We start from the raw sequence: 27,991 nt of genomic DNA on the forward strand, positions 1-27,991 counted from the left end.
TCTTAAGTCTTGAGACAATTGAGACTTGGACTGTGTATGAGTGCCATTCAGGGGGTGAATGGGCCAGACAGGATTTAAGTGCCTTTGAACGGGGTATGATAGTAGGTGCCAGGCTCACCGGTTTGTGTCAAGAACTGTAACGCTACTGTTTTTTTCATGCTCAACAGTTTCCCGTGTGTACCAAGAATGGTCCACTACCCAAAGGACATCCAGCCAACTTGACACAACTGTGGGAAGCATTGGAGTCAACATGGACCAGCATCCCTGGGGAACGCTTTCATCAACTTGTAGAGTATGGACTCTGATGAATTGAGGCTGTTCTGAGGGCCAAAGGGGGTGCAACTCAATATTAGGAAGGTGTTTGTTCCTAATGTCTTGTACACTCAGTGTAATGTCTTGTACACTCATTAATCCTAACACACTGTGGGATGTCAGGTCAACCGACTCCCAACACATTGATGCTGAAGATGATAAAGAGAGAGTTTACCCAAGTTACAGAATGACACATCGATTTTGTTACCGTCTAAACAGCCCCTGGCACGGGTCCCACATGCTAACTTTTAAGCAAAAGTTTATCAAAAGCTAACTGTTGGGGCTCCCGAGTGGCGCAGCAGTCTAAGGCACTACATCTCCGTGCTAGAGGCGTCACTACAGACACCCACTAAAGACACCCTAATCCAGGCTGTATCACAACCGGCTGTGATTGGGAGTCCCATAGGGCGGCGCACAATTGGCCCAGCGTCGTCTGGGTTTGGCCGGGGTAGGCCGTCATTGTAAATAAGAATGTGTTCTTAATTGACTTGCCTAGTTAAATAAAGGTTAAATAAAAGTATAAAAAAAAGAAAATACATGCATTTGTGGTACAAATCCCATTCAAGTCATGGGCCCGATATTAGCATTTTTTCGCGCATCATGTCCAAATCATCCGAAAGTATCAAAAATGTATTGAGAAGCTCAACAGTCTCCTACAGATGTTTTGAGCATGATGAGCATGGATTGCTGTCATACCTTGTCCATAGACTGCTTCTAGGGTCAGGAAACCAATATGTCAAAAGATATAGATCATCCTAAATATGTTCAAAGGGCATTGTGTCATTGTACTTTTCCCCCCTTAGAATAAATAGGCATAATAGTTTTGTAATGCCCATAATTGACTCCTGGAAGGGAGCCTTTTTTAAATGGTGTAATCATACCTAGTTACATTGTATTGTCATGTACAGTGCCTTCAGAAAGTATTTACTACTGCTGTGGCGGTCATGACATTTTGTCAGCTGGTTGTTGTCATGCAAAAGCCTGCCGGTCTCATGGAAATTGACCGTTAATGAACTTAAACACGTTTAGCATTTCCAGGGCTCCATGCTTACAAGCCACTGATGCACACATTTGGAGCATCTATATTTAAAAAAAGTAGAATAAATCAATTTTATATACTGTACACCATCACAATAAATCCATGATTTATTTTAGGGAGGTTTAAAGAAACATGATATGAAGAAAAGTTATTTCAGAAGGACAGAATATGAGTTGTCCTACTGTATGTTTTCTGGCTATGCGCCATGCCATAAGCTGTAGGCTTGTAAATGTAGGAGATAAGATATGTGTAAGTCCCATGCCTTTATTTTTATATTATATGATTTTATAGTAAGAAGAATAGAATTGAACTTAACTGAATAAAATAGAAAGGATGTTTTTCCCATTCTGTAGCGAGTGCGCATATGAAGTGCATGAAAGTTGCACTTTCAGAGTGTTAAAGTGATCATTTGAAACAGGTCCTATATGCTAGATTTAGAGTTTTCTGTCAATTTTAGTTGTGAATGATACAAACCTTAGAATGACTTAGAAGTGAAATCATATATGGACTGCACGATAGGCTATTGATTTGAAAAATTATTTGAAAAAAACTTCCTTGCCTCAGGCTGCACACGCTGTTTGCTCATCAAGTGATCATATTTTCACCTATAAGACTATTCTCAATGTAATCCAAAGCATCTCTCACTCACATGGCTCTCCGTTACCTGATTGGGTCGTTCTCACAGGCTACAACTCAGACACATCCAGGACGCAACTGTACGTGTCCGTATCCAATTCCAAGGTGCATATTGAAGATATTGGAAGAACTGTTGAAATGTACTTTTCGTCAGCCAATAAGATGAGTAGGCCTAACAAACAGCAAAACCACTAGCCTATGTCAATCTACTATCCCCCATAGTACAAAGTCGACCTATTCTGTGCGAGAAATAAATATTCCAAACATAGTCTGGGACTGTTGCGGGATACAATAGATCACAAATTAATACAACCACACGCAACAGAACAGAACATTTAGCTTAAAATGTTGATAAACTATTAGGTTATTTCTTCACATTATAAACGCATCAATGCGCACATGGTAGTAGTCTATAAGCGCAAATGTTCCATTAGCGGAAAACACCATTATCAAAAGAGACCGCAAATGCAATTATGCATGTCATGCTTTTATTATAAAGGTTCATTTTTATTGTCAACATTATCTCCCCCAAACTTGAAACTCACACACTCTTTATGTATGACAGTTAGGCTCTACACCCATTGTAATTAATGTGCTTTAGTTGTGACACAAACCGTATCAAACATATATGCCTATGGGACTACATGGACTGCAGGAAAAGGAGGACCGAGCACGCCCCCATTCTCATCGACTGGGCTGTAGTGGAGCAGGTTGAGAGCTTCAAGTTCCTTGGCTTCCACATCACCAACAAACTAACATGGTCCAAGCACACCAAGACAGTCATGAAGAGGGCACAAAAAAACCTATTCCCCCCTCAGTAGACTGAAAAGATTTGGCATCGATCCTCAGATCCTCAAAAGGTCCAAGAGGCTTCTAAACAGCTTCTACCCCCAAGCCATAAGACTCCTGAACAGCTAATCAAATGGCTGCCCCCCTTCTACGCTGCTGCTACTCTCTGTTAATATCTATGCATAGTCACTTGAATAACTCTACCTACATGTACATATAACCTCAATTAACTTGACACCGGTGCCCCCCGCACACTGACTCTGTACCGGTACCCCCAGTATATAGCCCCACTATTGTTATTTACTGTTTCTCTTTAATCATTAGTTATTCTTATCTCCTACTTTTTATATATATTTTTTAAAACTTTTTTGTATATTTAATTTTTGGGGGTATTTTCTTAACTGCATTGTCGGTTAAGGGCTCGTAAGTAAACATTTCACTGTAAGGTCTACATGTAACGATGTACACTGAGTCAGTGAACAGCGCACCGACATGACACAAACAGAAACAACAATGACTGGGGAACAAACTAAAGTGACATAAAGCGCAGGTAATGAAGGAGGTGATGGAGTCCAGGTGAGTGTCATTATGAGCATAACGCTGGTGACAGGTGTGCTCCATAACGAGCAGCCTGGTGACGGAGAGGGAGCACATGTGACAATACCCCCTCCCAGATGACCGGTTGCCTCGGTCGAGGCATGGGAACCTGTTCACCCGCTGATGCATGGGAGCTTGTCGAACCCGCTAATGCATGGGAGCCTGTCGAACCCGCTGAGGCATGGGAGCTTGTCGAACCCGCTGAGGCATGGGAGCTTGTCGAACTCGCTGAGGCATGGGAGCTTGTCGAACCCGCTGAGGCATGGGAGCTTGTCGAACCCACTGAGGCATGGGAGCTTGTCGAACCCGCTGAGGCATGGGAGCTTGTCGAACTCGCTGAGGCATGGGAGCTTGTCGAACCCGCTGAGGCATGGGAGCTTGTCGAACCCACTGAGGCATGGGAGCTTGTCGAACTCGCTGAGGCATGGGAGCTTGTCGAACCCGCTGAGGCATGGGAGCTTGTCGAACTCGCTGAGGCATGGGAGCTTGTCGAACTCGCTGAGGCATGGGAGCTTGTCGAACCCGCTGAGGCATGGGAGCTTGTCGAACCCGCTGAGGCATGGGAGCTTGTCGAACCCGCTGAGGCATGGGAGCTTGTCGAACCCGCTGAGGCATGGGAGCTTGTCGAACTCGCTCAGGCATGGGAGCTTGTCGAACCCGCTGAGGCATGGGAGCTTGTCGAACCCGCTGAGGCATGGGAGCTTGTCGAACTCGCTGAGGCATGGGAGCCTGTCGATCCCGCTGAGGCATGGGAGCCTGTCGATCCCGCTGAGGTATTGAAACCCGTCGGGCCCGTTGAGGCAGGGGAACCCAACAAACCGTCTGAGGCCTCCCAGGTAGCTCCGGTTCGGACACCCGGACCCGACATCACATCCAACACCAAAACAAAACAAAACAAAAAAACACTCTCTGATGCTTCCATTTGGTGAGTCGTCATTCTGCAACGATGTACGCTGATAGTCGGGAAGCAAGTTCAGGGAGTGAATACGTTTAATAAATAAATGAACAGTGCACCAACATGACACAGAAACAGAAACAACGATGACTGGGGAAGAAACCAAAGGGAGTGACATATAAAGGGCAGGTAATCAAGGATGTGATGGAGTCCAGGTGTGCGCCATAACGAGCAGCCTGGTGACCTAGAGGCCAGAGAGGGACACACGTGACACTACACCTGTTGTATTTGGTGCATGTGACAAATACAATTTGATTTGACATGGGGTGTGTGACTGATTCGAAAAAGTTGCTAAAAACAGCTTTGTTTCTTATGCTGGGCATAATTCACAAGTGATCATTTATAATTCACAAGTGATAGGCTGATATTGTCACCCATCAGACTATTCTTCATTTAGTCTTGTCTTTACATATACTAAATAATATATGTGTGACATTTGTTTTGAATTAGAATGGACCATTATCATGCACCTGTATCGAAACAGGGGCAGTGGAAAAAATACATATCATCTATGCACTTAAATAGCAAGTGGAGGATGCTTTTCCCCATGGTTCATTTTCATACCAGCCAGGCAGGCTATACTCGTGTTGTAAATATAAGCAATGTGCATATTATTAGGAATGTTGAGTAATACATATCATAGGCCTAGCCTATAGAAAGGTGATGGGATCCTCGTCTTTTTATTAGCGGTTTTCTCCAACGATTGCATAGCCTATAGAAATGTTGCGCAACATGAGCTCATGGGCTCTCAGGAAGTGTTTGATTAGATTTTCAAAATACATTTGCATTGATGTCAGAGTGATTAGAGGGACAATAGAGTGTTGAGTACCAGGCAGTTAGCAAGTTTGGTAATTTAAATAGCAGCAGCATCAGAGCTTGGAGAAGTCTAATTACTGTGACTAAACGGTCATGTGGAATTTGACTGCCTTCATGACTCGTGACCGCCGGTGTGGCGGTAATACGGTCACCGCAACAGCATGCTTAAACTCTAATATGCATATGGGTGTTTTGACTTCATCATCACCTTAGAAAGCATTGTCCATTTCATTGTGTTAGGCTTTGAAACAACAACCACAATGAACATGTTTCCCACTCAGTTTCAACCTGTTTTAGAACTTTTTTCTTCAAATTGACCAATCACAGTGAGGTGAGTTTTAAAAGTATGATAGGCCTACTGTTTTGATGATAAGTGTTTGATGTGATTTTCTATTGTATTTGCCTTGATGTCAGAGTGGTTAGAGGGACAATAGAGCCCTGAGTACCAGGCCATTAGCACCTGATGGTTGTTAGCAAGTTGGGTACTACCAACTCATGTCCGGTGTATTAAGAGGAGATTACTGTGACTCGGTCAAGTGAAATTTTACTGCGGTCATGACTCATGACTGCCAGTGTGGCGGTAACATGTTGGCAACACTGCAACAGTCCTAATATCCACACACCATTTTTTCTCCATTTTTAGTTTTGTTACAGCCTGAATTTAAAATGTATTAACAATTTAGTTTGTCAATTAAAAAAAGAATTAATACAAAATTGAAAGTGGAAATGTTTTGAGTCAATAAGTATTCAACCACTTTGTTACGGTAAGCCTCAATAGGTTCAGGAGAAAAATGTGCTTCACAAATTGCATAATAAGTTATAAATTAGGCCGTGGATGGTGTATCAATAAAGTCACTAAAAAGATACAGGCATCCTTCCTGACTCAGTTGCCAGAGAGGAGGAAACTGCTCATGTATTTCACCTTGAGGCCAGTGGTGATTTTAAAACAATTACAGAATTTAATGGTTGTGATATGAGAACTGAAGATGGATCAACAACATTGTAGTTCTTCCACAATACTAACCTTAATGACAGAATAAAAAGAAGGAAGCCTGTACAGAATAAAACATATTACAAAACATGCATCCTGTTTGCAACAAGGCACTTAAGTATACAAAGCGTTATGTTTGGGGCAAATCCAACACATCACTGAGTGCCACTTTTCATATTTTCAAGCATGGTGGTTGCTGCATCATGTTATGGGTATGCTTGTCATTGGCAAGGACTAGCGAGTTGTTTAGGATAAAAATCAATGGAATACAGCTATAAGCACAGGCAAAATCCTGCTTTCCAACAGACACAAATTCACCTTTGAGCAGGACAATAACCTAAATCAAAAGGCCAAATCTACACTGGAGTTGCTTGCCAAGACAATATTGAATGTTCATGAGTGGCCAAGTTACAATTTTGACTTGAAAATCTATTGGCAGACTTCAAAATGGCTGTGTAACAATGATAAACAATCAACTTGACAGAGCTTGAAGAATTTAAAAAAGATTATAATTTTTTAAATAAATAATGTAAAAAATATTTTAAATAGGATTTTATGATGAATAATATTGTACAATCCAGGTGTTGGAAGCTCTTAGAGACTTACCCCAAAAGACTCAGCTGTAATCGCCACCAAAGGTGCTTCTACAAGGTATTGACTTATCAATTATGTAATATGTTTTCACCATGTCATTATGGGGTATTGTGTGTAGAGAAAATATATTTAATAGATTTTGAATTCAGGTTGTAACACAACGAAATGTGGAATAAATCAAAGTGTATGAATACTTTCTGAAGGCACTTGTATGTATGATATTAATTATTGTTATGTAATTCAATTTAAATATGGTGAATTTTAGCTTTAGTGAATGTTAATGAATTTTCCTATGGAATTAATTAGCTTATAGGATAAACAGCATCTTCCCCTGATACAGAGAGTAATGGATTTCTATGTGCTCCAAATGTAAAGTATTTGACTTGAACAATTTTACCATTGTCACATAATTGAATAAAATAGAACAATGCAGACATCAAATTTCAATTCAATTTATACTGGGAAGGAATTAAACTCTGTTGGCTTCCCATGTTCTTGGGTTCATTTCGATTACTGCTCTCTGCACTTGTTGTGCAATGTGCAGTCAATGACAAGTCTGAGCTTTTTCTCTAACAGTCGACTAATCTGTTTATACACTAGCACATTGTTTCAGCGATTAGTTTTCAGGAAAATTTCAATCTAGTTTCTCTCCAATCTGTGGCATATATCAGCATCCTCACCACTGGTGCCTTTGGTCAGCTAAAGACAAGTGTCTTCAACCATTAGAAAGGGAGGGAGTTTTTTCCCAGTGATGAAATTTATGTTTGAAATTGGGAAAGGAACTAAAAGTGTTGCCTCCACCCCCCTCCTTGTCACATGTCCCTTTCACAGGAAAGAAAAGTTCCTGGATCAGTGGAGAATTAATACAAAGGAGAGACGCCACTTCAGCTACGGTCGGAGACAAGGGAATCGAGAGAGCAACGGGGCGACGTCGCACGCCAGCCGCTCTTACTGAAACATACCGGTGTCCAGAAGAAGACGAGCAGCAGCACGGACATAGACTACATCCTCACAGAAGAGAAAGAGGTCCCTCTGCTTGAAAGCGCTCCTGACTGAAGCATGGCGGAAAAGCAGTTTCCGGGGATTCTGGTGAGTTTAAGTTTATGTTTATTGTATTTCTATTTAGTCTTTCCCCCTCCCTCCCATACTCATCTCCTCACACACCCCGTCATAGACTGAGGGGAGTAGGTTGCCACACAAGTGTCTGGTGGGCAGACAAGAGGAGTTTTGTTTAGGACTGGTAAAATAACTTGTGGAGGCTTCTCTTCTTTAAGGGTGGCAAATCACACTTGAGCTACAGTATTGTTTTGTCAATGATGAGGAATAGCAGTGTGCAGCTGTTGCCCAGCAATTGAACATTAGTTGACCTTATGCTGTTGATCATGTATCCCTTTGTTACTTGGTCACTGGTCTAGCCCTATAGACCAAGGATCAGCTAACTGGATGACAACTGGAAAGACCTATAGTCTATCTAACAAAATGTAGGCTAATGAAATAAAAACATGTCTACTGTTTTTGTTGCTTTGTTAATTATAAAAAAAAAGTAATGTAGTTAGAATTCTAGCTAGTTGTAGAAACTTTAGCAAAATGATTTAATGTGGAGTTCTCATGAGATGTTATCAGTTATCAAGGTCAGTAGTGAAGTAAAGTTGGTGTTATTTCCCAAGTTTTCTGTTAATTTCTCTCTGTAGCCCTATTGCCACTTAAAATTTGTAGTCCACAATTTTTGGGGGGTACTTAATTTTCCCTGAAATATAGTTATTCTAATGTAATGTTTTTGGGTTATAGTGCCACATGTATAATGTTTGTGGGACATAATCCAATGTTTACTTTAAAGGCTATAAATTACATCCAGTAAAAATATAGAATTATTTTATTAACTGAAAAATAAATCATGTTTCATACCAAAAATAAAATGTTTTTGCATATCAACCAAACATCTGGTTAGTGACTTGAAAGGTCCTTTAGATAATATACAGTATGTACTTGGGATAAAGTAATTAAATAGCACATTCATTTGAATGAAATGTTTTTGTTTTGTGTAAAGAATTATCCTTTTGGTTTAGCCTATCATTTGAAGACATAGAATAGGCCTATTTATCAAGTCGACAAGGTGTTACCTGTACTTGATCAATGAGATTCTCAGAGATTCTTGCTTGAATTTAGCCAAACGTTCCTAAGTGTCCTGTCTATTGTTTTATGTATTTTGTATGTGTTTAATGTTTGTATAACTTGTATGAAATTGGTTTTGACTATCCCTAATATTTCATTCCATGCCTTTATCCCTTTCGATTTTGACTACTGAGAACACTGGGGAACACTGGGGATAGTGGCTAGCAGCCACCCCTGGCCACAGTATTAGTACTGAAGTAACTGGAGCTTGGGTGGCTTTACCCAACCGGACCCATGTGTCTGTCAAGCAGGTATACTGCAGGCTGATTGTTTGACTTGGCCGAGGTGGCTTTCGCAGCAGCCACTTCTGTAATTGTCTGAACAGTGTGTCCTTGGCTGAGGGCCACAGAGGAACTCTCCACTGAACTCAAATACAGCTTACTCACTACTTTAAAACTGCCTTAACTGTAATAAATTACACATCTTGCTAGGCTAAATTAAATGATTCATTCATTTAATTGTAGAGGTTATGATGTAATTTTCCAGAGAACTAGCGTAACTTGATAAATCTTACACAAAATACATACCTAGAAAAAATGTACTGGCTCTTGCAGGTTGTTCCAAGGTTATACAGTTGTAAGACAATTTGACATACAGTTAGCTTATAGAATAAGCAAATAAAGATCGCAAGTAGTCACATAAATTATTATTATTTTATAAGTGAGTCCTACTAGTCCTAGTCATCAAACCACTCTGTAAATATTTTTAGGCCAAGGCCTCAATAACAACATCACATGTTCTTCACAACAACATTTTCAAATTTCACACTGCTGTTAGTAAAACAGAGAAATGGACAGAGAGAGATAGTAAAACTTATCTTATCTGGACAGGAAAAAAGCATACGAGTAAGGTCAAACCTTGAGGTTTAAATGTGAAGTCAAAAGTAGAAAGAGCCAAAATCCCTCACAAAAAAAATCCCTCCAAAAATCCATCCCCTCTTGTGATTGGTTCCCCCCTGCTCCGGTCCCCATGGCCGAGTCTGTTGTCTTCCACTGACAGACAGTGATGCTAGTCATTCCACAGGACCGAGCCCTTCTCCCGCCATCAATAACTGCCACGGCTCCCCTACATACAGTGTATTATATTACATACAGTAGAATTGCCTCCATCTTTAGATTTTATGACATGATGTATTACTGATTTATTTATAATGTTTTGTTCTTGTACATAATAGAGGTCGACCGATTATGGTTTTTCACCGCCGATACCGATTATTGGAGGACCAAAAAAGCCGATACTGATTAATCGGACAATTTTTTATTTTTTTTGTAATAATGGCAATTACAACAATACTGAATGAACACTTATTTTAACTTAATATAATACATCAATAAAATAAATTTAGCCTGAAATAAATAATGAAACATGTTCAATTTGGTTTAAATAATGCATAAACAAAGTGTTGGAGAAGAAAGTAAAAGTGCAATATGTGCCATGTAAGAAAGCTAACGTTTAAGTTCCTTGTTCAGAACATGAGAACATATGAAAGCTGGTGGTTCCTTTTAACATGAGTCTTCAATATTCCCAGGTAAGATGTTTTAGGTTGTAGTTATTATAGGAATTATAGGACTATTTCTCTCAATACCATTTGTATTTCATATACCTTTGACTATTGGGTGTTCTTATAGGCACTTTAGTATTGCCAGTATAGTTTCGGTCCCTCTCCTCGCTCCTCCCTGGGCTCGAACCAGGAACACAACTACAACAGCCACCCTCGAAGCAGCGTTACCCATGCAGAGCAAGGGGAACAACCACTCCAAGTCTCAGAGCGAGTGACGTTTGAAACGCTATTAGCGCGCACACCGCTAATTAGCTAGCCATTTCACATCGGTTACACTAGCCTAATCTCGGGAGTTGATAGGCTTGAAGTCATAAACAGCGCAATGCTTGACGCACAACGAAGAGCTGCTGGCAAAATGCACGAAAGTACTGTTTAATGAATGCTTACGAGCCTGCTGCTGCCTACCACCGCTCAGTCAGATACTTGTATGCTTGTATGCTCAGTCAGATTATATGCAATGCAGGACACGCTAGATAAACTAGTAATATCATCAACCATGTGTAGTTAACTAGTGATTATGATTGATTGATTGTTTTTTATAAGATAAGTTTAATGCTAGCTAGCAACTTACCTTGGCTTACTCCATTCGCGTAAAAGGCAGTCTCCTTGTGGAGTGCAACGAGAGGCAGGTGGTTATAGCATTGGACTAGTTAACTGTATGGTTGCAAGATTGAATCCCCCGAGCTGACAATGTGAAAATCTGTCGTTCTGACCCTGAACGAGGCAGTTAACCCACTGTTCCTAGGTCGTCATTGAAAATAAGAATGTGTTCTTAACTGACTTGCCTAGTTAAATAAAGATTAAATAAAGATGTAAAAAAAAAAAAAACGACAAATTGGTGTTCAGAAATACAGATTTCAATTGTTATGAAAACTTGAAATCGGCCCTAATTAATCGTCCATTCCGATTAATCGGTCGACCTCTAATACATAACCTACAGTAATTGACATTTTAGTAGTTGTATACTTATTTTCACTTACTGCTAAAATTGCTCTTTCTAGTTTTCTATCTATTTGAGAGCTTACTTGCCATGGACATGCTGCTTATTCTGCTTGGGATTGTGCATTAGAAACCCAAGTCGGACTCTTTACAACCTTTCTAAGAGAGGCCGTATCTTCTGAATTGCTCTCCTGCATCTTTTATAGTTTATGGACTCACTTTCCCTGAATTGGCAGCCGGATGAGGTTTTGGTGCACATTTTTAGGAGACAGCTAGCTGTCTTATGCATTGAGAGAGGATATGTTGGGGAAGGGACACGCATCACGTGTCGTTGTGCCTCTTCTGTAATCGTCTAAGACAGTGTTTGCCCTCTCCAGTCCTCCATTACCCCCAACAGTATACATTTTTGTTGTAGCACCAGACGAGCACACCTGATTCAACTTGTCAACTAATCATCAAGCCTTCAATTAGTTGAATCAGGTGAGTTTGTCAGGGGCTACAACAGAAATGTGTGCTGTTGGGGGTTAGGAAACACTTCTCTAAGAAAGCGAAGAGAAAGAATGCATGTGAAACGGACATTGAAAACATATTTGTGCCCGGTAATGACGGGGGTATTTCTGCTTGGCCTGTCAGAGACGAAAGACTAAAGATCAGTAGCAGAGCGACTGTTAGCTGTGGTGACTTCTTGCACCCCCTCCCCTGGGTACTAGGGTAGTGCTGCAGTGAGTTGCATTTCCCATGGGCTGCCTGCTAATGTGGGCTTCTTTGCAGTGTCCCATAGGACAGGAGCCATCCCTGTTAAGGACCATTCTGCCATGAAATGGTTTACAGTAGGTTACCTGCAGACTAAGTGATACAGAAATGTCTGTTCCATAGCAATGAAAAAGGGGAAAAAATAAGTATATCGCAAATATTGATGTAGTTTGTCTTTTATTGTTTCTTACTTGTTAACATTCTCACCTTGGAAAACTGGCAAGACATTTCGTGTAGTATTGAGGCGTAGAGGATCTAAACGACTTGTATGTTGTACATAATTGCCTTGCCATGTGAAGTTTGTGTAAAGACAACGTGTGGCAAGCTTAAGTTCGTCTGTCCGTCAAGTCTTCAGTCTGCTTAAAGCTTTTCCTTCCCTTCTTATGTAAGGAGGACCATATTGAGCCGTCAGTCATTCACTTGAATTAGCTTGAGTGTTCACATCTTTGTAACTGTGCAACTGTGCTGCCTTCAGGGGCATGGGAACAGATGTGACGGAGCAAAGGGGAAGTCAAAACATGATTTCTGTTTGTTTGAGCCTCTGACTGTACAGTGCAGTGCACCAAGAAGCCGACCCAGAGAAAATGCAGCCACTGTGGCGAAGGTACAATGGGGGGACAAGGGCCACCAAATGCCAAACACGTCCACTGCTGCGCTTCCTTTAAAAAGGTTCCCCAACCAAAGGGCCCATTGAGTTTCGGCCTTTAGATTTCACTTGAAGAAACCACTCAGGCTGAAAATGTAGTTTTTTCCTACTTTTCTTCCTCTCTCTTCTGTTTAATGGCAGCCCCTTCCAAATAAAGGATAAACAAAGTTAAAAGAAAAAGGGAGAGACCCACTTTCGCTGGCTACTTTGTGAAATTATGGACAGCAGTTGAGCATTGTGTTCCCTCGAGGCCTCTTAAATCTTCTCATCTCTTTTATTATTATTATTTTCAACGGTCCAATTGAGGTCCTTCAAAGGCTTTTCACCCCATATTTAGGTAATTTGTTGCGCTTGAACTCAACCTGCTCTGCCCCTTGTCTAGTGAATGGGAGATATAGGCATGGGACGAAGGGGGGTCCGTCGTTCTCAGGGCTCCCTCACAGGAACACCCGCCTTCATATTATGTATCACTTTGATTCCTTCCATGTCCAAGGCCCCCCGAAAGCATCTCCAAAAGTTAGTTCTTTCTTGCTCACGTTCCATTGCACTAGATTTGCAGTGGCAATATGTGCATACACATGTAGCCTAATAGATTAATTATTTCTCCAAAAAGGTATTGTTTTGAAGTAATTTACTAATATAACTAATTATTCTGTTGAGTTGTTATCATGACTTGACAAAGAAAAGTCTTCATTTTTAGCACATAGCAAAACATTGCATTTTGAAATGATTAGAATGAAGCTTTTTTGTCTCTTTTTAAATTTTGCACGTTTGCTAACCTACATTATGTCCCTTATTATGTCCCGTATGTTACTAGAAATCTGGCATCATTTCAAATACTAGATAAAATCCTACAACCATCTCTGTTTACCTAGCTAGATAAAGGGCCTTCATTCACCCTTGTTGTCACTAAACACAAATGTTAAATCAGTTGTTTGTTTATCTTTTATACAAGGTTTTATCTGATTTCGAAGTTATGAAAGTACGTAAGAAGAATGAAGTGGGGCCTACCTACAGTGGCTAGCATGTATGCAAACAAATGTCAATTCTACTTTTGAGCCCGTGTGAATAATAAATAAAAAAACTCTTGAAAAAGCACATGTACTAACCTTGTGGTAGCTATTTCAGACAAAAATTCTATTTGGATTGAGTTTTTTCCCTATAAAGCCCTCTTAATTTCGATCACTTCTCAAAAAAGTCAGGTCGGCAACAATTTCTGCTGCTGCTCTTCTAATTTGCTCATTGGTGAATCCACGTGAGGTGAACTAAAGTCACATGTACCTTACTTTCATCCCCAGCAATGGTCCCATATGTTTGTCAAAATGTGTATGTTGTGTGCTTTATCTGGCCCGATTTGTTCCCCAGCTACTCCACTGAGCCCCATTCTCCCTGGAGGCAATCTGAGCTACACGCTATTTATAAAGAATTAACAGCTGGGCCCCTTCCAGCTAAATTACGGAGGGGAGATATTATCATGAAAACTTCATGTTAACCCAAGCGTTAGAGATTGCTCTCCTGTGTCCCTGAAAGCTGCCAGGCTAAGCAGAACTCACTCTTCTAACTGGAAGAAATGCTTAGGACGTTGTTTTCCGACCATAGCTTCATGAATTTGTCCTTTTGTTGCCCGGACAAAGGCTGTCAGATGCGCCAAAAAAAGGGCCGTTTCTGACCTCTCTGCTTTCTGTCCTCCACGTTACCTAGTCTGTCCGGCGAGAGAGATTCCCCAGAGCTATTTTTAGTCACATTTCTGTTTTTTAGTCTGAACTGTTGAGAAAATGTAGGGTTATCCTAATTTTCCTTGTACCAAGCCTTCACGCACCCCATCACTTAGGTGAAACTAATCAGAGGTGATGAGCTATTAAGTAAATTGCAATAATGGACAGAAATCTAAATGCAGGTGGATTTAATAGGACCAAACATCATTACCATGTCCACTGGAGAGCTGAATATCTCTGAGCACTGCACTGGGTACTAGATGTATCACTGAAGAAGACTAGACCGAGAGATCCATCATACCAATCTACTGAGAGGTCTCGATGATAATGTTGGGAATGATTACTAAAAGCTTCCCTGTGACCCTGTCTACACCTGTATTAAAATGTGTTCTGTTTCAGATTCTGTACAGTGAGAGCAGATAACACTCAATAGTTATTTTGATCCCAATAGTTAGACTATTGTTACCTTTGGGCAAAAAACGAATCAGTATTGCTAAAACAGTTAAAATGAGGAGAATGGTAAGAATGATTCCTACATTTTGAGCAAGGGCAGCTCAAACTCAGTGTTTCCCCTATATTCATTGCCGGCACGCCAAAAAATATGATTATGGGGAGGGGAAATAATTTTTGGGATGATAAAACGTTTTCAGTGTAAACTTAAAACGACTAAAGCCAGATATAAAATATGTAGAAAAGAAAATGGAGCTATATATTTTTAAATAAGATAATCTTTGAGAACTAACAATCACTATCTAAATCTAAAATTCCCCAAATGTCATGGCATGGGGCCCCTATTGATTTTCTTATCATGTTTGAGTCATAAGCCATGGCAAAATGTGTAGAGTCACAGGAAATTAGCTTTAAAATTGCAATTTCCTCTCATCCCCATGACAACATGTGTACAATTGCATCAAACTAGCTTTAAAACGGTAACATTTTCTCTCCGCCCCAAGCCACAATATGTAGAATTGCAGGAAATGTTGTCTCTGCGCCAAGAGGATGGCCTTTAAAATGTAGGATCGGAGACGGCACCATTGGCCATGGCCACTACGACGCACCCCAGTTGTGTACGTTTCACTCAAAAGGAATGAGATTGCTCACAAATGGATTTTCTATGCGTGTGCGTTCCTATTATTTCAAATCAATCAGCAACAAGCTTTATGTGTCAAGCGGTGGGGTAACAGGCATGTTGGTTTACGCTTGCTTTTGCAATATTTGTGTGTGCATGTCTGCGTCAGTATCTCTAGTCTGCAAACCAACTGAGTGAGAATACGATCCGGAAACCGCACATCAATAGGGCAGTAAGTTGCGAAAGTGACATGTTTGGTCAGCAGTAGTAATTTAGCCCACACTGAAGTTCCTTGTTTGGCTTGTCAATAGGCAGCGTGCTTTGAATAGGAAAGAGTCCCAAAGGCGGCTCATTTCAAACCGTCCTGGGACCATTCTGTGTCACTTCAGTGATTTGTTTTGTTTGAATAAGATTGAGATGTTGTTGTGTAATAATAGGGAGATTTTCTATCTTATACCTGATATAACGCTAGCCATACCCTTCCAAAAAGTTTAAAAAAAAAATGCTGGCAGATTCGATGGGCTAGACTAGAACTCAGATGTTCTCAGCAAATGAAATTGGCATGTGGTGAGATCTCTCTGATAGGAGCGTAGTAGGAAATAAAGACTGCAAATTTAGAATTGAAATGGAACACCCAGTGTTAATCCACACACTGCCTCCCCCCCCCTCTCACTCTCTCCCGCACGCTCTTCCTCTATTAGGACTGTGGCCTACCCCTGCTCTCTATAGCAACTGGGCTTTTCTCAGGCTGCCGGGCCACCTCATTGATGGGCTGTGCACAGCCAGACGATCCTTCCTAAATTCTTGCATGCCTTAGTCGGAAGTTGTCCTGTCCTAATGGCCCCCCTTACCTTGCCCCCTCGCCACTACCATATTCAGTATCATTAAAAGGAGTGTATGAGGAGTGTAGTGATGATGATGATGGAGGGTTCCCGGTCTCCCTGTCTAGTTTGCGGGTTAGGGTTAGCCTATGTATTCTTAGTAGCAGGTTTGTGTGTGATGGGCAGCGTATGACCCGGGTATGACTGACGCCCAGTAGGGAGGTGCCATGAAAGGTTTAGTTTAACCTGTTTACCCCAATCATCTGTGGAGTCAGAAGGTTGAACTATGCTGGAACAGTCCACGTTTACTTTTCCACTGCAAACAAAATTAGTAATGAATACAAAAATCCGACACCCTATAGTAGAATAGTTTATCTATTGATCTAGCTGGCTTGTTGTTGTGTGTAAATAAATATTCCTCTCGAGGCGCGTTCAAGTTATGAGTACCATAGGGAGCGAAACATGCATTCTAACAAGCAGTCAGTCAATGCACAACAAGTCTTGCAATCGCTGGGAAAACAGCAGTTTTGATGGACTTTGTTAAAAAGAAGGGTATCCCAGGGAAATTGTGACAGGAAGTGGTTTCTGTGAGAAGTACAGGCAGTGTACCCTGTGTGGCAGTTTACCCCAAACGTCCCTTACAGGTCGGCCTACATTATATTAACTGTGTTTAAGCAAGTGTTTGGGACATACAATTCATCAATAGGATGCTAACTAATTAAAAGGTCACCCTAGGCCCACTAGGGTAAGTGCAGATAGGCTACCCCTTGTTTGAGACTTTATTTATTTATAGCCACTATGCTGCATCAGTTGGGCTACAGGTGATAATGCTTATTGCTGATAGCATACCTGATAATATGGACCATACATAGGTTGTACAGTGCATTCGGAAAGTATTCAGACCCCTTGACTTTTTCCACATTTTGTTACGTTACAGCCTTATTCTAAAATGGATTGAATTAAACATTTCTTCATCAATCTACACACAATACCCCATAATGACAAAGCGAAAACAGAAATATCTTACTTACATAAGTATTCAGACTATTTGCTATGAGACTCGAAATTGTTTCCATTGATCATCCTTGAGATGTCTCAACAACTTGATTGGAGTCCACCTGTGGTAAATTCAATTGATAGGACAGTATTTGAAAAGGCACACACCTGTCAATATAAGGTCCCACAGTTGACAATACATGTCAGAGCAAAAACCAAGCCATGAGTTTGAAGGAATTGTGTCGAGGCACAGATCTGGGGAAGGGTACCAGAAAAGGTCTGCAGCATTGAAGGTCCCCAAGAACGCAGTGGACTCTTAAATGGAAGAAGTTTGGAACCACCAAGACACTTCCTAGAGCTGGCTGCCCGGCCAAACTGAACAATTGAGGGAGAAGGGCCTTGGTCAGTGAAGTGACCAATAACCCGATGGTCACTCTGACAGAGCTCCAGAGTTCCTCTGTGGAGATATGAGAACCTTCCAGAAGGACAACCATCTCTGCAGCACTCCACCAATCAGGCCTTTATGGTGGAGTGGAAGTAAGAATTCAGACCCTTTACTCAGTGCTTTGTTGATGCACCTTTGGCAGCGAATACAGCCTCAAGTCTTCTTGGGTAAGGCGCTGCAACTGGCTTTACAGAGCATGTTATCTGTGATGTCTAAATGGAGCTAAATAGCAGACATAACAGGACAATTAGAAAAACAGGTTCCCCAACATGTCAACTGGCTTTTATAGTAAGTTTTCTTGTCTCTTTTCCTGATCATAGTCACCCCTCTACACTTCTCTTTCCGTTCAACTATTGATAAGCGGCAGGAAAAATAGTGCATCGCAAAATCCTCATTAAATCTGACCTATTCTTGGTCTGACTAATAGGAGTTGGCTGTGGCCCCTGTAGAGTTTCTAATGACCTACAGTGTCAAACTCCCCCACCGCCACGCTCGTGGCTGTCTGGGCCTCATATGGAAGCCCAGAGGAGCTCTACATGTGTGTAATTTATTCCACTTTCCCACACACACACACACACACACACACACCACACACTCGCTCGTCTGCAGACCTTTACTACTAAAGAGCATGCAGGAAGTGTGCTGTCGCCTAGCTCAGGGTTTCCCAAACTCTGTCCTGGGGCCCCCACTGGGTGCACATTTTGTTTTTTTCTGTAGCACTATACAGCTGGTTCAAATACTTATTTCTTATTTATGCTTTATTCCTAGCATAACTTGCCCCTATGTTGTTCAATTCAAAAGCAATGTATCTGCTAATCTAATTTTAAATGTCGTAAATTACATTTGGCTAATAGTAGCGTAATTGTTGGAATATTAGTTTTTCTCTTTAAAAAAGCAATATGACACAACTACTTTTATGTGAGCCAACTTTGTTTACTTCCCCTTTTAAACTGATGTGTGTACATCATCATTTCCTCCAATGAGGGTGTGGCAATTTGCCTTTATGCAACCTCATAATGTAATGCAAAGTCAGGTTCCAACCCTGACAGAGAAATCAGTACCTTCTGTCACCGTAATAACTGTTATTAACAGTAATAACAGTTATTACGGTCACCGTAATAACTGTTCAAATAGCAAAGAAATGCGGGGGGCATATTTTCTCTTCAGCTACACTCCTGACTGCATGTCCTGCCATAGAAATAGAATGAATAGATCGGCGTCCACATTCAAGTCAATGATGACATAATGGGTGGACTGGCATGCATTGCAAGTGTAACTATAGGAGCAAAGCAGGAAGTAAAATGTGTGCAGTGATCTGTTGATTCAACTCATCTGACATACAAAAAAATATCCAAAGCATGAGCCACATCAGTTATCATCATTTGAATGAACATTCTACATTACCATGGAAATGATTGCATCACAATACCAAGCAACCATAGATGTGGTAAAGGACTCAGTAGAACGTAGACATTCTTTTACCAGATTGGCGCACATTCAACAAATCTGATTTACCAAAGTGGATATTTGTCAAATCCATCAAGATTTATGATGTATTATAACAGGCCCACAATCTGGTCACTTAAGTCCGATTTGAATTGATTTGTGACTGCTCAATGTTAACTCCTATTCGTATAAGCAGGTTGGCATAGCTAGTATACAGAAATCGGTAGTGGTAGTCTAATTCATTTAAAAATGTAATCCAGTTGATTGGTAACAATGACATGAACATGTGTTGGGGTTGGGGGGGCAAAAAGGAGACTCAATATTTATTTTTTTTTAATTTTTTTATTTCACCTTTATTTAACCAGGTAAGCAAGTTGAGAACAAGTTCTCATTTACAATTGCGACCTGGCCAAGATAAAGCAAAGCAGTTCGACACATACAACGACACAGAGTTACACATGGAGTAAAACAAACATACAGTCAATAATACAGTAAAAAAAAAACAAGTCTATATACAATGTGAGCAAATTAGGTGAGAAGGGAGGTAAAGGCAAAAAAGGCCATGGTGGCAAAGTAAATACAATATAGCAAGTAAAACACTGGAATGGTAGTTTTGCAATGGAAGAATGTGCAAAGTAGAAATAAAAATAATGGGGTGGAAAGGAGCAAAATAAATAAATAAATTAAATACAGTTGGGAAAGAGGTAGTTGTTTGGGCTAAATTATAGGTGGGCTATGTACAGGTGCAGTAATCTGTAAGATGCTCTGACAGTTATATTTATATTTATAATATATTTCCCCCATGGCCTTTTCCCCCACGTATTTCCATGGCAATTACATTGTTTTGGTTGAGTTTGATTGACCTATTTATCTATTGCAAGTGTACCCATGAGTTTACCAGTCAAAATGCCAGGGTTAGTTATTTTATTTTCATGACGTCTTCATCCATAACCGTCGGTTACACGGTTATACGGTAATTGTGCCAGCCCTACTCATGGAGTCTATCCACTGAAGCGGTTGCCACCATTGTCCCCCACTATCAAACATCCATTAGGATCCATGCCAGGTGTCTGTCAACTTTTGACACCACTAACAGGATACTCTTTGGAGGACTTGGCCAAAAGCAGAGTTTTTGAAAGGCCTCCTTTGTGACACATTTTGGCATTTTGTTGAACCCTTCCTTACATTGTGATGCAATTGTAGTTCTCTCACTTAATGCTGTCTTTGTCACGTATCGGTTGACCATACATTGTCAAGAGCACAAATAATATGGTATCTTTGGACCTCTGAAAAAAAGAGGAAGAGCATGAATTAAAAATGGGTGGGTGGGGACCCTGCAAGCATGTTGTAGGCAGTGAGGAAGGTATGTGCCCCTGTGCCTTTTGCACTACATACAGGGAGGAATTGGCAATGTCAAGGGACAAGGATTTGAGAGTCAAGTGTTCATGAATGAGAGTGTTGGTGGTCTGGGTGCAGCTGCCTTGAAAACAAGTGGAAGAAATGGAGAGACAGCAAGGGTAGTGAGTGCAGTGGAAGCGCACGGCTCCTCACTTTTTCCTTCATCTCTTGAGGAAGGTTTGGCAGGAGCCCTGACTCCAGGCAGCTAAACCAGCAGCTCCCCTCGCTCTGTATGCAGCCAAGGTGCTGCAATGACAACAACCCATTCATTGTGGAGGTAGAGGCAAAAGCTGTGGATCTCTCCTGTCTTTTTGGGAATGGGAGGGGGGCATTTTCCTGAAATCGTGAAGTAGAACAGAAAGGGGACACAGAGAGGGAGGGCAATAAAAGCGAGAGAGGGGGAGGAAGGGAGGGTGAGTGAGAGTGGGGAGGGAGAGAGAGAGCGCTACCATGCCGAATGATTGAGAGAGGCGGAGAGGAAACAGAACTCCATCAGATGAAATGAGGTGAAAATAATTCAGGCATTAATCAACCCCGGGCAAAAAGAGGCTGTTCTTTTCCCCCCCCCCTCTTTCTGCGTAACCGAAAGGAAAGGTGTGAATGAAGAACTCAGGAGTGGAAACGAGAGAACCACTGGGCACTATCAAACCATGTCAGAGTCCAACAGCAATGCAGCCTGTACAGCTGACCAGGTCAGTTTCTTTTTACTAATTATTTTCATCTTGTGACCTGTTTGATACACAGATGTATGTGATACCAATGATCTCTAGCAAAATGTTGTAATTTTGTCGACTCGTGGAGAAAACCTTGGACAGTTAACTGTTTAAAAAAAAAAATGGATTGGATTTTTTAGATTAAACAGAGAGAGTGAGTTTATCCAAACTATCAAAGCAGCAATTGTGTGGAGCTGCCCGGACGACGGTACAAGGTCCTGAAAGAATTGAATGAATCAAGACGACCTATTGTCTGGACCGCCTTATTTTTCGGCGATCATTCAGGGGGTCTGTGACGACTCAATAGCCCCCATACCACGTGAGAAGGGGGATACAACTCTTTAAAAACCAGACCACGTGTGGCTGGACTGAAAAGTTTTTATAACTAATTGCAGTGGGAAGTTCTGGTGGTGCTGGCTGAGGGGTGTGTGTTAAAGTTTCTAAGGAAGTGGGCAGGCTAACTGTGAAAGAGTGACAGAGTGGGAAAGGGAAAAGTGTCCTAAAAAGGGGGGTTGGCTCATATTTATGTTTTTTCTCTCTTCCTTTGCCACTCTCTTTAGTGGCCAAGGGACTTGTCAGTTAAACAATTCCACCAAAAGATTTGTTTAAAATAAAAATATATAGATATCCGTGATGGCACTTTGTTCTTTGCCGATTTATGTGGAGCGCCAAGTCTTGTCACATCTTTTGGTTGGCCGCTGTGAAGACTGAGCAAGCCTCCTAGTGTTCAGTAACAAACACAAGGAAACGGGCCGCTGAGATCATTGCACATACTTTTAAAGAAACATTTCTATGAAGATAAAAAAAATGGTGTTGCTCGCGGTAGGTAAAGCTTTAATTTAGCCCTATTTTTTCAGAGATATATATTTTGTTTGTACGTGTGTATGCCCCCTGTTTTGGTGTGTGTGTGAGAAGTTAATGTAATGCAAATTTGTCCAAGCCATGCATCTAAATGAATGTACCGTGCTCCTAGAAGTGTAGGGGAACTTAAAGGGTTGACAAGGAGTCATCTAGATTTCTCATCTGTAGAAAAATTCTTCATTTACAATGGAAACAAAAATGTTGCATGTTGCACCACAAAGTTGTCAAGCCAATATTCATTGATACAACTCTCTTAAAAGGCTCATGGCCTGTTAGGTATTACGCTTATCTATTTGGTCTAATTTTAGGCTTGGCTGTTCTCAATGTATCTTTTCTTGTTCTGCTTGCTGATACTGAACATCCTATCCATTTCTCTAGTGTGTCCACAAACAGTCCATTTAGAACGTTGAGTTCCCTATGCCCTGTTTGCAGACTGTTCTTATCGTTCACTTTCATTGAGCGCCTCGCCTCCCGTCGCCCCCTTGTTAGGATGGATACAGATTTGAGTGAAAGCTTTCTTATCTATGTAGGGCGAAACAGCCTCTATTTACTCAGATGAAGGGATGGCCCTTGGTGCATGTGACAAAGGATGCGATCAATGTTTGTACAGTTATTTTGAATGATGCAATGTACCTCTGATTCAATCCTGGTATGCGACATACTCTAGAATCTATTTGATATTGTGTTCTTCAGAAGGTTCAGGTTTCAGATAGCGTTAACATCAGAGTCTACCTGGTAATGTATTTCTGCTGGAAAATGTATGTGTCACATTGCTATAGACATATTCCTAAAAGTGAATAAAGACCACATACTGTTTGATTGGTGAATTGCTTACAAAGCCGTTGGCGATTATTGACGTTTTATGTTGACGTTATACTGAGAAGTCCCATTGAATAAGTTACAGTAGTTGTTAGAGGTGAACTACTGCTGTCCTGTGTCGACTGGTTTATCTGACAGGATGATGGGTCACAGAGAGAGCTCTAGGATCAGGTGCACCTGACACGGCAGACCCTTCAGACAGACAGACAGAGCCTTGTCGCTTTGTATAGGACAGCTACCTACCTACCTACCGCACTGCCTCGCTCCCCTGACTGACTATCATGTGTCATAAGTGACTCTCTGTACCAAAGGGGATGTGACTTTTTCTATTGGTTTACTTTTATGGTTTAGGCTACTGCTGTCCTCTGTATCTCAGTTGGTAGATAATGGCTCGCAACGCTTGGATAGTGGGTTTGATTCCCGGGACTACCCATAGGTAAAAGGTTTATGCACGCACGACTGTAAGTCACTTTGGATTAGACCATCTGCTAAATACCATATATTATTATAAAACCACTTTTTCAGCAGATATCCCATTTCCTTATTCATAAAGGAGCCGGTCTAGCCTACGTGAATTCTCTGCAGTAGTTTGACCCCGCTGTTAGGAATACAATTGTCTAAGGTCATCTGTGATTGTAAAGCATGCTCGAGTGATAATTGAAGTAATAAGAACTTCAGAAGGATGTGGTAATTGCATGGTAGGCTAGTGTAGGCACCTCTGACTTAGTCTGACAGCCTTTCACAATCAGGAAAAATGTCATGGCACTCTAACGTCATCCCTTGGTTTCATAAAGACAGTTTGGTTTCATTTGATGGTGACATTGCTTGAAATCTGCTTGAAATTGTTGCCGGGTCCGGAGATTGACAGATTGTAGTTTGGGCATAGGCTCAATTTTCAAGATTTATACATAGATTTTGATGTAAAGATTTGCCCACAAATGTAATCCTCATGTATTGGTCTTTCTTTTTTCTTTACTGAAGTCTCTTTAAATTGTCCGAACCGTTTCCGATTGGACAAGAACATATTGCAGTTGAAAACATAGCTTGGAATGATTGACCCAAATGATTTCACTATACAGAAACAGATTTGCTAGATCGTGAAAGGCAATGCCAGAAAGCTAATGAGAGCTGCAGAGTTAAAAAGCAGATATTATTTTCCCTTGGAGGCTTTGGAGCAGATTACTGTTGTTCCTAAATCTGGGTATGGCTATGTTATGTTATTGTACTGCATATTTAACTTCAATACCCTGCAGAGCAGTTTGGCTGCAATGTTAGACTAATTCTGTAACACTGTAATAAGATGATTAACTCCTGTAAAAATATCCCTCCTCATTCAAATATGTTCTTTCACCAATTGCTTCTTATTCTGGAGGATAAATGAATGAATGAAGAGGATTCTCTGAAACGATGGGATTCATTTAAAATACCAACAGAACTATTTAGGCCTGGTTACTGTAAAAATGTACTTATGTTTTTGGTAAGCAATGGGTGTTAAATTAGCTAAATTAGTGGCTTTCGCATTTGAAGCACATCCGACTCCAATTGAACATTAATTTCCCCATTTTCCCCAGCCTATTTTCAGCGCTTCCAACTGGGTGCAGGTGGTGTTGAGAGGGCCATTATATGGAGCGGAAGTCCGTGGTTGGAGTGTTTACACGCAGGGAGAGATCGAGGGCAGGCAGCTGAGGGGCGAGTGCACAGACATATGTGTGCTCGGGGCCTCTGGCTCTCCCAGTGCTGTGGGCTCTGTCTCCAGCCATGTTGTGCTCCTGGACCCACAGCTGGCAGCGAGGAGAGGAGAGGAGAGGGGAGGCAGCTAGCCCCACACTGCAGTACAACACAGCCTGGCTGGCTGGGTGCAGCCTGGCCGTGCCGCACACCATTGTTGAGTGTTCTATACTCTCACTGATGTATAGAAACAATCTAATAATTCACTGCTATTGAGATCAGTATGAAGACCTAGCGGACCTAGGCTTCGTCCCCAAAAGGCACCCTACTCTCCTTATAGTGCATTAAGCCTACAGTATATAGGGAATAGGGTGCTATTTGGGACACTATATGGCGTTCAGGCTGGTTTAACCTGACCTGCAGACATATTGCAGATAAAATAAGAAATGCAGATGGGACCGCCCACTGTGAAGTTTGAGTTTCCTTCTATGTAAGAAATAGTTGGTTTAGGGGATTTTCAAACATAACATAACTTTTCTCAGTGTGGTCACCTACCTAGCATGACAACGATAAACAATATACAACAATAGCAGCGATTGATATGTCTGGTAATCGGTGTTAAATCATTTAGCTGAGTACAGACATCTAGGCCTAGTTCTTAAGATGGTCATAACATTCCTGAACTATGAACTACACTGATCTGTCACATTCCACCAAGAATATGGATTCTTGTAAACATTAAAAGTGCAATATGCAGAAATCACTCTGCCATTTCCTGGTTGCTAAAATTCTAATAGTTTGCCTAATGTCTGTTTATGTGACAAAACATGCAATGTGGAGAATCATTGTAACATCTAAATTGCTGTGAAATATATTTTTAATAACCCAAAATCGTGTATATTCAGCTGTTTGAAGCTGGTGTACAAAACCTGAAATAAAAGACGCAAAAACTAAACTTGAGAGCGAGAAGCATAGAAATAGCACACATAGAACAGATATACTGCTTTTTAGACTTACTTTCAATGAGAAGATCTATAACAAACATTTCTATGTGAATTTGGTCTGGCCGTCGAGAAAGTTACATATTGCAGCTTTAACCACCCGTGAATAATCTTATTTTTTCTCAAACCCCATACACTACATGGACAAAAGTATGTGGACACCCCTTCAAGTTAATGAGTTCAGCGATTTCAGCCACACCCACTGCTCACAGGTGTATAAAATCAACCACACCACCATGCAATCTCCATAGACAAACACTGGCAGTATAATGGCCCGTACTGAAGAGCTCAGTGACTTTCAACGTGGCATCGTCATAGGATGCTACCTTTCCAACAAGTCAGTTCGTCAAATTTCTGCCCTGCTAGAGCTGCCCTGGTCAAATGTAAGTGCTGGTATTGTGAAGTGGAAACGTCTAGAAGCAAAAACGGCTCAGCCACGAACCGGTAGGCCACACAAGCTCACAGAACAGGACCGCCGAGTACTGAAGTGCGTAAAAACTGTCTGTCCTTGGTTGCAACACTCACTACCGAGTTTCAAACTGCCTCTGGAAACAATGTCAGCACAATAACAGTTTGACGGGAGATTCATGAAATGGTCGAGCAGCTTTCCATGGCCGAGCAGCTGCACAAGCCTAAGATCACCATACACAATGTCAAGCATCGGCTGGAGTGGGGTAAAGCTTGCCGTCATTGGACTCTGGAGCAGTAGAAACACATTCTTTGGAGGGATGAGTCACCCTTCACCATCTGGCAGTCCGATGGACAAATCTGGGTTTGGCAGATGCCAGGAAAACGCTACAAGCCCAAGTACATAGTGCCAACTGTAAAGTTTGGTGGAGGAGGAATAATGGTCTGGGGTTGTTTTTCATGGTTCGGGTTAGGCCTCTTAGCTCCAGTAAAGGGAAATCTTAACACAACAGCATACAATGACATTCTAGACGATTCTGTACTTTACTCAACTTTGTTCCAACAGTTTGGGGAAGGCCTTTTCTTGTTTCAGCATGACAATGCCCCTGTGCACAGTGAGGTCCATACAGGAATGGTGTGTCAAGATCGGTGTGGTAGAACTTGACTGGCCTGCACAGAGCTCCATCTAACACCTTTGGCAATGAATTGGAACGCCGACTGCGAGCCAGGCCTAATCGCCCAACTTCAGTGTCCGACCTCACTAATGCTCTTGTGGCTGAATGGATGCAAGTCCCTGCAGCAATGTTCCAACACCTAGTGGAAAGCCTTCCCAGAAGAGTGGAGGCTGTTATAGCAGCAAAGGGGGGACCAACTCCATATTAATGCCCATGCTTATAGAATGAGATGTTCGACGTGCGTACTCTAACAGTGAGGCACTCTTCCTATTTTTTTGTGGAATATAACAGACTTCGTTTGAAAAGGCCATATGGGACTTCTTTTGTCTCCACTGGATGTTGTGAAGTGGATTCAGTTACTAGTTGGGTGTCATTCCATTCTAAGCATTGATGTTTTGAGTGGTTGATTAGCCTGGATGTCAGTGAGTGCATTTCCTCTGGATGACTTGCTGGCAATTGGTCTGTGCTAAAAGTGCTATGGCTGCTGACGACAGCTGCATGATGAAAGGGGATTTATCACTCTTTACTCTGAGTTTGCCACAGTGGACCATCATCAAAACATAGGTCTTTCCGATTAGATGGTCCTGTGCTTATTCAAATCCCGTATTTGGTGCAGACATTAAAGAATAAAGTTTAATAGGTTCAAGAGAAGTGTGTTAAGTGTGTGAGAGCTAGGTGACTAGAAGGTTGGTTGTACTGCTCTATTTCCTCAGGCTCCGCACCTTTGGAGGCATTGTATGAGTCCAAAATGGCACCCTATTCCCTATGTAGTGCACTTCTTTTGACCAGTGCCCATAGGGAACAGGGTGCCATTTGGGACACACAAATTGGCAGGTCAGGTTCGGTGTGAATGGCCTAGGAACTTGAAATAGAGTACCCTAGCATACAGTAGAGTCTCATGACTTCTCTACCACAGCTCAGTGTCTTGATCTATGGTGCAGTGTTGTTAATGATATGACAGACCATGCCCTGGAGACAGGGAGCACGGCTTGGAAGAGGCTCAGATTTAGGACTGTCACGAATGGAAGGAAAAAGCATGGAAAGAGAAGTCTCCATCTCCTCTCAACCTGATTTTTGGGTTGAATGCTCATCTCTCTCAGCTAAACATCTTACAAACAGATTGTGCAACACATCTAGGATGTAGTTGGCTGAAGATA

The 27,991-nt window shown here is 41.5% G+C and overlaps 1 protein-coding gene across 7 annotated transcripts in view; it reads left to right on the forward strand.

Annotated features, from left to right (window-relative positions):
- Window positions 1–27,991, forward strand: part of LOC115103085 (sodium- and chloride-dependent glycine transporter 1-like) — an 89,222-nt gene that overhangs the window by 27,087 nt on the left and 34,144 nt on the right. For 4 of the 7 annotated variants that reach the window (XM_065005746.1, XM_065005743.1, XM_065005747.1 and 1 more), the window contains exons 2-3: window positions 168–7,818; window positions 21,285–21,382. In XM_065005746.1, the coding sequence (XP_064861818.1) occupies window positions 21,341–21,382 (42 nt within the window). In that variant the 5' untranslated portion in view covers window positions 168–7,818; window positions 21,285–21,340. Of the gene's footprint in view, window positions 1–167; window positions 7,819–21,279; window positions 21,383–27,991 lie in introns of all 7 variants that reach the window. The other 3 variants (XM_029623705.2, XM_065005744.1, XM_029623707.2) reach the window with 3 other exon arrangements.

This window comes from Oncorhynchus nerka, linkage group LG20 (genome assembly GCF_034236695.1).
Source record: "Oncorhynchus nerka isolate Pitt River linkage group LG20, Oner_Uvic_2.0, whole genome shotgun sequence".
NCBI classification, from domain to species: Eukaryota; Metazoa; Chordata; class Actinopteri; order Salmoniformes; family Salmonidae; genus Oncorhynchus; species Oncorhynchus nerka.